The sequence below is a fragment of the Gekko japonicus genome, unplaced genomic scaffold, assembly GCF_001447785.1.
Source record: "Gekko japonicus isolate JY-2015 unplaced genomic scaffold, Gekko_japonicus_V1.1 scaffold926, whole genome shotgun sequence".
NCBI classification, from domain to species: domain Eukaryota; kingdom Metazoa; phylum Chordata; class Lepidosauria; order Squamata; family Gekkonidae; genus Gekko; species Gekko japonicus.
Window position 1 is genome coordinate 213,432 of NW_015163629.1, and position 12,971 is coordinate 226,402.

At 47.4% G+C, this 12,971-nt stretch overlaps 1 protein-coding gene across 1 annotated transcript in view; it reads left to right on the top strand.

Moving 5' to 3' along the window:
- The window catches only part of FRAS1 (Fraser extracellular matrix complex subunit 1), a gene marked incomplete at its 5' end in the record, with an annotated part of 267,939 nt that overhangs the window by 212,887 nt on the left and 42,081 nt on the right, over positions 1-12,971 (top strand). Inside the window, 7 exons of the mRNA XM_015407524.1 lie at positions 217-379; positions 2,552-2,798; positions 6,470-6,814; positions 6,958-7,118; positions 10,648-10,795; positions 11,420-11,625; positions 12,138-12,294. Of these exons, the coding sequence (XP_015263010.1) occupies positions 217-379; positions 2,552-2,798; positions 6,470-6,814; positions 6,958-7,118; positions 10,648-10,795; positions 11,420-11,625; positions 12,138-12,294 (1,427 nt within the window). The remainder of the gene's footprint in view (positions 1-216; positions 380-2,551; positions 2,799-6,469; positions 6,815-6,957; positions 7,119-10,647; positions 10,796-11,419; positions 11,626-12,137; positions 12,295-12,971) is intronic.

The window sequence follows — 12,971 nt, forward strand, 5'->3', positions numbered from 1 at the left end:
CAAAAATACCAGGTGCCATTAGGAGGTCCACCAGTGGGGCCAGGACACTAGAAGCCTTCACTGGAAGTGAGTCAAGGATACTGAGTTCTCTCTCTCTCTCTCTCTCTCTCTCTCTTTCGCTCTCTCTCTCTCTCTCACTGTCTCTTTCTCTCCGTCTTGACGTCTAGACTCTCTCTCTCTCTCTCTCTCTCTTTCTTTCTCTCTCTCTGTTTCCAGCTACAATGTGAGTGAAAAGGCAGGCTCCGTCAGTGTAACTGTGAAGAGGACTGGGAACCTTAAACAATATGCCATTGTCCTCTGCCGTACCGAGCAGGGAACTGCCACATCCAGCTCGAGCTTAAAGCCAGGAGAACAGGACTACGTGGAGCACGCAGGCCAGGTGGGTTCAGAAAAACAGATTGCGCTGCTCTCCATAGGAGGCTAAGAGGAGATAGCTGAACAGCCAAGATCGCCAGGCAGAAGGGGCTTTGTTAGCCCAATCTCTGTGAAAGATGCGAGAGAGAATGTCGGGAGCTGGCATTCGAGGTTGGCAACTCACACTGTTGGTGGTTTGAGGGCTCTTGCTGTGTGACAGGCCAGGCCGGCTGTAGCTAAATGGAGACTCGGGAGCATGTTCTTCAAGCCTGGGTCCCTACAGTCACTTGCTGGAGCTAAGTGACAGGTCTTGAGCCAGAGCTGCTGGATTTCTGGCTGGAGGCTAGTGCATGAGTTTGAAATGAAGCTGTTAGAAAGTGCTGTTTGGTTGAGGTAAAAAGCTTAGGCTTTGAGTGTACCAGGCGTGAACATAAGAACATAAGAGAAGCCATGTTGGGTCAGGCCAACGAGCCATCCAGCCCAACACTCTGTGTCACACAGTGTCCAAAACCCAGGTGCCATCAGGAGGTTCACCAGTGGGGCAAGAACTCCAGAAGCCCTCCCACTGTTGCCCCCCAAGCCCCAAGAATCCAGAGCCTCACTGCCCCAGACAGAGTGTTCCATCTATACCTTGAGGCTAATAGCCACTCATGGACCTCTACTCCAGCTGTTTATCCAATCCCCTCTTGAAGCTGTCTACTTCCTATGGCAGTGAATTCCACATGTTTGAGTGAAGAAGGACTTCCTTTTATCTGTTCTAAGCCTACTGCTCAGCAGTTTCATTGAGTGCCCACGAGTTCTTGTGTTGTGAGAAAGGGAGAAAAGTACTTATTTTTTTACCTTCCCTATCCCATGCATAATTCTGTAAATGGTGCTAAGCTCTTGAGCCAGAAGCTTCCTGTTGCCAGCCAAACCCAGGGACTGAAGGTGCACACTTGCGTTCGCTTCTGTGCCTGGAAAGTCCTGTGTGATCTGAAAGCACAGACCCAGTTAGCACAGCAGCATGAGTTTCCTGGTGTATCACCCAGAGTCCCTGTCACCTCATTGGTTTGCTTGATATCTCAGGGCAGGTGGGCCTAAATTGGAGGAAGGGTGGGATTGGACTGAGATATGGGGATAAAAGGGCCGCATAGAGTGATTTAAGGGTGGTTAAGTTTTGGAGGGTGGGTTAACCCATGCAGCCCTATGACGATCACCATTCTCGGATGATGCCTTGCTGGTTCTGGAGACGGTACAAAATAAGAATGACATCTTATGGCCCACTACTTCCAGAAGGCCTGCTTATACTCTGTATATATAGATGGTACAAAAGGGGAGGGGCCCAGGGCCGTAGCTACAGTGGGACATCCCGGGGCCGCCACCACCCCTTACTGCCCAGGCCTCCTGCCTTTTCACTGAGTTGGGTGGAGAGAGGGAGAAGAGTCGAGCAGGCTGAATTTGGGGGGAAAAGAGCAAGAAAGAGCCGGGAAGAGCCAGATCTCCATCCAGATCTTCCTCCCTACAGGAAGTGGTGGCGGCTACAAGCATGGACGGCTTCAAAAGGCAATTAGATAAGCATATGGAGCAGAGGTCCATCAGTGGCTATTAGCCACAAGGTATAGATAGGGGCTCTGGGGCAAGTGATGCTCTGTCTTCTTGGTGCTGGGGGGGGGTCAACAGTGGGAGGGCTTCTAATGTCCTGGCCCCACTGGTGGACCTCCTGATGGCACCTGGTATTTCTGGCCACTGTGTGATACAGAGTGTTGGACTAGATGGGCCTTTGGCCTGATCCAACATTGGCGTCTCTTATGCTCTTATGTTCTTATGTTCAGCCCAGTCTCCAAGAATCTGGTGCAACTGTTCTAAAAAGGGAGAGCGTGCATATGCTTGGCTGGCTGGCTGGTTGTCAGGAAGGGCGGGAGTGGGGCTGCTCGCTTAGGGGTGTATGCAGGGGTGCCCCCTGACTTATTTAAAGGCCCTCCCGAATTTAAAAAAATCCTGGCTACGGGCGTGCTTTGTGCTCAGAAGGCCCCAGGTTCAATCCCCGGCATCTCCAGATGAAAGGACCAGGCAGTAGATGATGTAAAAGACCTCTGCTGGAGACCCCGGAGAGCCGCTGCCAGTCTGAGTAGACAGTACTGACCCTGATGGACTGAGAGTCTGATTCAGTATAAGGCAGCTTCGTGTGTTCACGTGTCCTACCGCCGCCACCACACAGGTACAGTTTGACGAGCGGGAGGACACCAAATCCTGCACCATCGCTATCAATGACGACGACGTCTTTGAAAACATGGAGAGCTTCACAGTGGAGCTAAGTATGCCGGCCTACGCCTTGCTGGGGGGGATCACCACCGCCAAAGTCTTCATCAGCGACACCGAAGACGAGCCCACGATACAGTTTGACAAGAAAGTCTACCGCATCAGCGAGAGCGCCGGCGTCCTCTCCGCCCCCATTGAAAGGAAAGGTTTGTCGAATTTGAGCTTACAAGTAGCACATCAGGTAGAACCTTTGCCCATCTGAGTCATGGGCTATCAAATCGCCGCTTAGCCCCTGTTCACACGGTTATTTTTGCAGTAAAATCCTATGCAGGGTCACTCCAGTCTCTGCCCGTTGACTTCAGTGTGCTCGGACTGGAGTCGCTGCGCTGGTTGACATCTGGTGGGTTGGGATCCCTGAGCAGCCAGCACCAGTATTTTCTATCTTGGGTTGACTGGGATTCTTCTGAGAGAAAAAGAGGCACAGAGAGAGGAGGGTAGGGTTATTTTCTCTTGAATGTCTGGGAAGAAGATGATAGTTTGGTTAAGGGCAACTCCGTGCATGCCAAACTTGGTTTGCCAAAGAGCAAGATTTCAGTCCTGTAGCCCCTTGGAGACCAACAAGATTTGGGGGGTGTTAGTCAAGGGTTGTCAACACCAAACGAGAAGGGAGCACTCACTGGAGAAGACCCTGATGCTGGGAAAGACTGAAGGTCAAAGAAGACGGGGACGGCAAAGGATGTGATGGTTAGACAGTGTCGTAGATGCAACGAACATGAAATTGAGCAAACTTCAGAGGACGGCGGAAGACAGGAAGGCCTGGCGTGATCTGGTCCATGGGGTCATGGAGAGTCGGACTCGACTGTGCGACTGAACAACAACAAGTCAAGGGTTACCAATTCTTCATAGTCATGTGACTTTTATTAGTAATTTGAATTTTTTTATATATGTTACTTCCTTGTTGTTATAAATAATTTTAAATGGCTTTCCGGCAGTTTTAAATTGATATGAAACGTTTGTTTACACAATTTTTTCATAGTTTTTTTCAGATTGAGAATGGCGGATAATGTATTTTAGGGAAACCGCACTATTGGTAGTGTTATAATTTACCTAGATTTATGAATTCATTTACGTTTATATTGTCTTGAATATTTGTAAAAAAGTGCCTTACATTTATTTTTCTTTCCCCCTCACTCCTTTTCTCCCCCCCCATACCCTATATACAATTTAAAATTAAAAAATACCTTTAAAAAAGATTTTGGGGAGATAAGGTTTCGATAGTCAAAGCTCACTTCATCAGATACAAGGGATGACGGAGGGAGCTTTGGCTCTCAAAAGCTTATAATCTAAAAACCTTGTTGGTCTCTACGGGGCTACTGCACTCATATCTAGCTGTTCGGCTGCAGACCAAGACAGCTACCCTCTGAGACTATCTGAATTTGCCAGAGTTTCTTGATTTATACAGCTATTAGAATTATCACCCACCTTTACATCTGACCATCCTAAAGGGAGGGAAAAAAGACATATACTTTAATACACTTAAAAAATAAAAATATTTCCTGTGGTTCATTCAGGTGGTTAGCTGTGTTGGTCTGAAGCAATAGAACAAAGTTTGTGTTCAATGACACTTTTAAGACTAGCAAAGTTTAATTCTGGGTATAAGCTTTCGTATCTGATGATGTGTGCATGCACGCAAAAGCTTATACCCAGAATTAAACTTTGTTGGTCTTAAAGGTGCCACTGGACTCAAACTTTGTTCCTGTGGTCCAATTTGGAATAAAGTTTGGTTCTGATCTGAAAAGGCTAAAAACAACAGCACTCATCTTCCGAGAAACCCCTTAGAGAAATAAATCAAGGGTTAAGCTTATGTTTTGCATGTAAGATCCCTAATTCAGTTCTTGGGAGCTCCAGGGGAAGGATTTCAAGTAGCTAAAATCAGAGGGCACTCTAGAGTCTGTTTAGCAGTTCACTGCAGAATGCAGGGTGTCTGGGGCAAACAGACAAACCTTAATTGTAAGGCAGAAAAGGTAGAAAGCTTAACAACCACCTGTATAGCCTAACAAACACATTCCTCTTCAAATTATTGTGCTGTACACACTGAAGACCGGATTGCAGAATCAGGTTCCACTACACATGAGCAACCTTGATCCCATGCATGCGCATGACCACATGGCAAAATTGCTCCAGGATTGGCCTTTTTCTTGGCTCCTGATGCAGTTCTTGGGAATTTCAGATAAAGGATTTCAGGTGGCTAGCTTGGGCAGGGTGTCTGTCTAAAATCAAGGGTAGCATCTTCCAGTCAGAAAAGGTCAACAGGGGAGTATTCAGAACCTAAAAAGGTTAGTCAGGAATAGAAAAGGGCCAACTCTAAAAATCTAATAATAAAATATACAAAAATATATATGTGTGTTTATTCAACATAAATTAAAATAACAAACAAGGGCCCATTCATACCTCATATAAAACTATAAAAACATACAAGGGCTAATAAGATAGACCTAATAAGATAGACCTAATGCGTTTCAGCCTTTACAGGCCTTCCTCAGAGGTCTAATATATACAGAACATATTGGCTGATGTGCAAAAATACATGCAATTCTACATATACAAAATATGGAATAAAGACCAGAAATCAATTGTTCCAAAGTTTAACCACTGGGCAAGGAAAAGAAATACAGAAATACAAATGAAGCCTCCAGTGAAATCACATGTCCAGTGGTACTTCTCTCTGGTCAACTGTATCTATATATCTAATTCCGAAGTCACCCCCTGGTGTGCGGATACTTATTTCCGCACATCGGGGGGACCTGGAGGGGAGGGAGAGTTTTGTGCACACGTGGGGCAGTCCCCAGGTGTGCACAAAAATCAGAAACCCTGTAAAAAATATCGGGGGGATGTTTAAATCCCCCCGAAACTGACAGAGCGTCCCCTGCACATGCGCAGGGAATGCTCTGCAGCCGGCCTCTGCACATGCGCAGGGAACGCTCTGCAGCCGGCCTCCAGCCGCCGCCGCGGAGGGGGGGGAAGAGAGCAGCGAGGGGTGAGCGGCCCTCACTTAGGTGACGGAATGGTGGGGGAAGAGTAGAGAGGGCCGAGAGGAAAGCTGCTCGGCCCTCGCTTCAGTGCCGGGATGGGGGGGGAAGAGAGCAGCGAGGAGCCGGGGGGGGAAGGCAATGGGGGGGAGATCAAGGGGTGGTGGTGGAGCGAGTATCGCGGGTCCGCCCCTTGTATTCATCTAAGGTAGTACAGCCAAATGTTCCAAATGTTCCTTAGGTTAAAACATTTGGCTGTACAACCTTAGATGAGGAAGGCCTGTAAAGGCTGAAACGCATTAGGTCTATCTTATTAGGTCTATCTTATTAGCCCTTGTATGTTTTTATAGTTTTATATGGGGTATGAATGGGCCCTTGTTTGTTATTTTAATTTATGTTGAATAAACACATATATTTTTGTATATTTTATGATTAGATTTTTAGAGTTGGCCCTTTTCTATTCCTGACTAACCTTTTTAGGTTCTGAATTCTAGGTTTAGGTTCAGTTTTTTTCCCTTTTTTCTTCTTTGTCCAACAGGGGAGTATGTCATTAGGTAGAATTCTAAGTATATACTACATTCTCTTTCCGCTCTTCTTCCAAGAAGCTCAGGGCAGCTTACATGTTCTCTGTACCCCCCATTTGAGCTTCACAACAGACCTGTGAGGTAGGTTAGGCTGAGAGTATGACCAGCCCAAGGTTACCCAGTGGGGAGCCCAGTGGAATTTGAACCCAGGATTCCCAAAATTTAGTCCCGCCTACTAATCGTTGCGCCATGCAGGCTCTCAAGAAGGGGGTCTTCTAGAAAAGCCCCCCTTGGATTACAACCTCTTTGCTCGCTGTGTTACAGGAGACTCCAGCAGCATCGTATCTGCAATTTGCTACACGGTCCCCAGAAGCGCCAAAGGGAGCAGTGAACATGCCCTGGAGTCTGGTTCCGATTTTAAGTCCAGAGGAATGTCCAGCGAGAACCGTGTTGTGCTGGGGCCCGGGGTGACCATGACAACCTGTGACGTGAAACTGATTGACGACAGCGTGTACGAAGAAGAGGAAGAATTTGAAATCGCGCTGGCCGACGCATCGGAGAATGCACGCGTTGGGAGCATAGCATCGGCCAAGGTCATGATCAACGGGCCCAACGATGCCTCAACGGTGTCGCTTGGAAATGCCACTTTTACAGTCAGTGAAGATGCAGGTAAGATGTCAAAAGTCTTCCCCTCTCGCTCTGTTCTTAGGCTATTGAAAGGCATTGTGTAGTTTTAAGTCACCTTTGCTAAGCATGTAAAATCCCACTTACACTACAGCGTCAAATGCTTGTGCGTGTGTTCCTTCTTGTAGGAATTATCGAAATCCCGGTGACCAGGCACGGACCTGATCTCTCCACCCCCACCTCGGTGTGGTGTGCCACCCGGACATCAGATCCACCCTCTGCCACTCCAGGGATCGATTACATCCCCAGCTCCAAGAAGGTGGACTTCCGTCCAGGCAGAACCGAAGAGGTACTGGGCTCTGTGTCTTACTTTCCCAGAGTGGTCGGCTTTCTGGGATCAGCTAGATGAGCTCCCTGTTGCTTCCCCCAGTCTGAGCACGGAAAGCATAGCTGCAAAGACACTGCCAAACTATCTTCTCGGCACAGAATCCCGTACAAAATTTAGCATCTGAAGAACCCCCATTTCACTTTGATCAACTGCATCTTCCCGGCCATTCATGTGATGATGTGATGCAAACAACACACTTTAAAATGTGTAAGCAGAGGCTAAGGAAATACCGTGTCCCAGGTAGTTCTTTACCCCTCACTGTGACCAGCAGATGCAGATTACATTATGCAAAATAAGCAAGTATGTGCAAATTTGCCTGATTTGATCATTGACACAGATGGTGGGTTTGTACAGATTGCATCTGAAGTAATAACCTCTGACAACTCACGGTCTGTAATTTCTTTTTTAAAATGAGTTAGTCTGAAATGTATCTCTGGAGTTTCGTAATGCAGAATGCAACAGATAAGTTATACAAATCTGGCATGGAATTTTGGGGGTGGGGGGTTGCCTTCCAGTATATATCTGGCTTCTTCTTTAGTTATCCAAAGCGTCTTCTTCCCAGAAGCCACTTGGCATCTCCAGTAGCTCTATAAACCTGCACAGAGAGTATTTATTTATTTATTTTGTTGGGCTTTCTGTAACACCCTCCCTGCAAAGCGGGCTCAGGGCAGTGCACAACAGATTCATACAAATTCGTACAATAAATTAATACAAAACGTATTTAAAACAGTCTAAAAATACTAATAGAATAAAAGAATAATAGAATAAAAGAATAGATTCTTTTGAACTGTGGTGCTGGAGAAGACTCTTGAGAGTCCCTTGGACTGCAAGAAGATCAAATCAGTCAATCCTAAAAGAAATCAACCCTGACTGTTCCCTGGAAGGCCAGATAATGAAACTGAAGCTCAAATACTTTGGCCATCCAATGAGAAGGGAGCACTCACTGGAGAAGACCCTGATGCTGGGAAAGATTGACGGTCAAAGAAGACGGGGACGGCAAAGGATGAGATGGTTAGACAGTGTCATAGAGACAATGAACATGAAATTGAGCACACTTCAGAGGACGGCGGAAGACAGGAGGGCCTGGCGGGAGCTGGTCCATGGGGTCGCGAAGAGTCGGACTCGACTGTGCGACTGAACAACAACAAAAAATACTAAACCTGCGCACAGAGAAATGATTCCTCAACTGTGCACTACATGAGGGGATGAAGCATGCCTCCAAAGATTAATCCTCTGTATTGGGTACAGCCACCCCCGTTGTTTTCCATAAAGTGCGGGGGCTGTGCAGCATTGTGCCCTCCCTTCTCTCTGCCAATCTAAGGGCAGGGACATGAAGGGAGGGGCAGCCACAGTTCCCTGGTACAGTCTGTACTACAGCTGATGGCTGCAGAGCACTGACTGATAGATAGGCTGGAACAGTGGGCTGAGACAAATAAAATGAATTTCAATAGAGATAAGTGCAAAGTCCTACACTTAGGTACAAAAAAATCAAAGGCACAGATATAGAATGGGAGGGACTTGGCTTGACAGCAGCACATGTGAAAGGGATCTGGGTGTTCTGGTTGATCACAAGCTAAACGTGAGCCTGCAGTGCGATGTGGCTGCGAAGGAAGCGAATGCAATCTTAGGATGCATTGACAGAAGCATTGTGTCCAGATCAAGGGAGGTGGTAGTTCCGCTCTATTCTGCTATGGTCAGGCCTCACCTGGAGTCCTGTGTCCAGTTTTGGGCACCACATTTTAGGAAGGGTGTTGACAAGCTCGAGCATGTCCAGAAGAGGGCAACCAGGATGGTGAGAGGGTTGGAATCCAAGTCTTACGAGGAAAGGCTGAAAGAGTTGGGTATGTTTAGCCTGGGAAAGAGAAGGCTTAGAGGGGACATGATTGCAAGTCTTCAAGTATTTGAAGGGCTGTCATGTAGAAGATGGAGCAGATCTATTCTCTCTTGCTCCGGATTGCAAGACTAGATCTAATGGGTGGAAATTACAAGGGGGTTGTTACCGGCTAAATATCAGGAGAAACTTCCTAACTGTAAGAGTGGTTAAGCAGTGGAACACACTGCCTTGGGAGGTGGTGGATGCTCCTTCGCTGGACGTTTTCAAGCGGAGGCTGGACAACCATCTTTCGGGTATGTTGTAGGTATGTAGGGCTATCTTTCGGCTATGCTCCTGCAGAGTGTAGGGGGTTGGACTAGATGACCTGCAAGGTCCCTTATAACTCTTAACATTCTATGATTCTATGACTAACAGAGCGAAGGACCCCTCCTTCCTGCCAGATCCCAGACTGTAGTATTAGCTGAGCTCCAGCTGCAAGCTGAATGCCTTTCTGTTATTCTGGGGAAACAGATAAAGGTATATAAACATTGAACTATTCTGTATAAGAATGAAGCGTGCCGGCACATGCTCAGTTGCACTCTAGAATAAAAATCATACACTAAATTTGAAAAGTTTGGGAAATCCTGGCACAGCTCAATCGCTGTGTTCCAAGGGTGAGGACCTCCCTGGGAGATTACCTGGTTTGCTGGCAGAAGGTCCCAGTCCTCTCAAATTAATTGAAAGGCCTTTCTCTGCCTGAAAGACTGGAGGGGCTTTGGCTATTCAGAGTAGGCAGTTTGAGCTGGAATGGACCATCGAGTCAGGATAAGGCAGGTTTGTATGGTCACCAGTCCCATAACTCAGTGGTAGGACACCAGTTTCCCGTGCAGAAGTCCCTAGCATCTTTCAGGGAGGGGCCATGGCTCACTGGTAGGACATTTCCTTGACCTACAGAAGTCCTAGATTCAATCCCTGGCACCTTCAGTTCAAAGAATCAGGTAATAGGTGTTGTGTTTCTTCCTGAGACCCTGGAGAGCTGCTGCCATTCTTGAGTAGATGATACTGACCCTGACGGACCAGTCGTCTGATTCAGTATACTTCAGCCTCATGTGTGTAGTCAAGAGTCCACCGGTAGCTAGGTGTTGGGGAAAGACCTTTGTCTGCCTGAGAGTTGGCTTGTCAGAGCAGACAACGCAGAGTTTGATGGAGCTGTGGTTTTGTGCATTTGTATATGTTCATACACCCAAGGCATCTCGTTACCGGAGTGCTTTCGGCTTTTCACTGATTCATCTCTGGATTCAGCAAGAGGTCCTCTCACAACAGCTCTGACCTTGATGGCCCAGGCTAGCCTGATCTCATCAGAGCTCAGAAGCTAAGCAAGATCAGCCCTGGTGAGAAATTGGATGGGAGACCACCAAGGAAGTCCAAGGTTGCTATGCAGAGGCAGGCAATGGCAAAACCACCTCTGGATGTCTCTTGCTTTGAAAACCCTGTGGGGGTAGCCATGTCAGCTGTGGCTTGAAGGCACTTTCCACCAGCACCCCCTCTCATGACGTGTATTGCAAAGGCATTGCTGCTATAGACCTAGGAGAGTTCAGAGACGTAAAGCCATGTGTTTCGTAGGTTTTATGTGTGTTAAGGACACTGATCCATTGTCTTCCTTTTGCCTCTTATTAGTATTGCACGCTGACAATCCTGGATGACGCGCAGTACCCAGTGATCGAAGGAGTGGAAACGTTTGTGGTCTACTTAAGCTCGCCGCAAGGAGCTGAACTGGCCAAACCTTCCCAAGCAGTGGTAGCCATTAATGACACCTTCCAGGACAGTAAGCGAATCAGTGAATCCATACCTAAGTGCAGCCTAGTCCACCTAAGTGCACCACCTCTGAACGTCTCTTGCCTTGAAAGCCCCATGAGTCACTTGTGACTTCATTCTTACCAGGGGTCATTTCGTAGAAAAAGAGGTGCAAGAGCTCATTAGCATAACTCATTAGCATAACTTATTTGCATATGCCACACCCCCTGACGTCACCGGAAGTGAGTCAGAAGGCAACGCCCACCGCTCAGGCGCCACTGGACTGTTTTGGATTGCCTGCTATTTTTTTGGGGGGGGGAGGAACGTGCAGATCTGTCCTCGCAGAGGAGGGAGAGCTTGTACCTGAATAAAACTTGGTCTTAAAGGTGCCACTGGACTGTTTTGGACCGGGGGGCTGGGGGGAGCTCTGCAACTTACCTGGCTGCTTCTTGCTCTGACTGAGGGCTGCTGGGAGCGGGGGGTGGGGCTTGTTTCATGTGCCCGCCCCCTGGGCTCTTTACTGCCGGAGCTCCGCTCCTGTGTGCTCCTGCAGGAAATGACCCCTGATTCTTACTATTGTCATTATTATGATTATAGACCCATTTAGTGTTTCACTCTCTGATAATAAGTGTTGTATTCCTTGTTTCGTCTTCAGTACCAAGTATGCAGTTCAGTAAAGATCTGTACCCTGCAAAAGAGAAGGACGTCATCCTGCACATTCCTATCATCCGTACTGGAGATCTGAGCTACGAGTCCTCTGTCAGGTGTTACACCCAGAGTCAAACAGCAAAAGTCATGGAGGACTTTGAGGAAAGAAGAAATGCTGAGGAGTCGCGTATCACTTTTCTGAAAGGAGATAAAGTAAGGGAACCCTACTTCTAAGCATAAATATATCTCTTCTGGATGTGTGCTGCATGCATCTGATGAAGTGAGCTCTTACCATCTTATGCCAGATTACAGGCTTTTAATGAGCCACTGGACTTCTGCGTATGCTGCATGCATCTGATGAAGTGAGCTCCTACTCACCATCTTATGCCAGAATACAGGCTTTTAATGAGCCACTGGACTTCTGCTTAACTATGCTGGTATAAGTCCTTTCTGCAGTCTGAAATGGTACAGCCCAGACACGCACTTAACATCTCAGTGAAAATTAGGCTCAAATGACCCCCGGCACCTTCTAACATGATGTTTCTTTGGTCAAGACCTTTGGTTTAGATCTGAGTGACCAAGTTAGAGATAAACTCTCAATCTTCTGACCCTGATCACCATAATTCCAGTTATGTTGTCACCATAATTCCAGTTAGCAAAGAATTATTCAGGTAAATTGCACCGACTGGTTTCTAAACCTTAACTGGTGACTTCCTTGGATCTAGGTGAAGAACTGCACCATCTACATTAATGACGACTCTGCGTTTGAACCAGAGGAGAAGTTCCAGGTGTATCTAAGCAGCCCCCGTGGAAACCACTGGAGTGGAGCTACCATTGGGAAGAACAATATGGCTGCCATCATAATCGCCAACGCCGAAGATGGTAAGAGGAAATGGCCAAAGTTGCTGAGCTTGTGGGTGTTTGGAGCCCCCTAAGGCTATAGAGAGTTTCAGCCTTTCCAGATCCAGTGTCCACCTTGAACCCGTCCATCAACACAGGGCCTATTTTTCTTTCTCGGTCACTTGGCTTCTCTTCTGAAGTAACCTAGCCAGGTCTCGTGGACCAATTGCTGGTTCGCCAGTGCCCAGAAACAACCAGTTCAGATTTCCTTCCTCAGTACCCTAACACAATGGGTGGTTGTTTTGTGGCAGTCACTAGGGAAGCAAAATGGCAGCTGCGCCACTTCATCTTAGGTCCGGTAGAAAAGTAGTTGTAGTTCATGAACTTGGAGCCTTCATGTTCAGAGGCCGTATACCTCTGGATACCAGTGTTGGGCATTTTAGGCTTTCATCTTCATATCCTGCTCCTGGTCTTCATGGAAGCCCCTGGCTGCCACAGTGGTGAAACCAGATGTTAAACCAGATGGATATTTGGTCTGTTCCAGCAGGGCTCTTACCAGGGCTATTTTTGGGCAGGAACGCACAGGAACGGAGTTTCGGCTGGCTCCCAAGTTGGCCACGCCCAGCAGGAACTCATTAGCATAATAGGCCACACCCAACAGCAGGAACTCATTAGGATTGGTTTCACCACTGTGGCAGCCAGGGGCTTCCATGAAGACC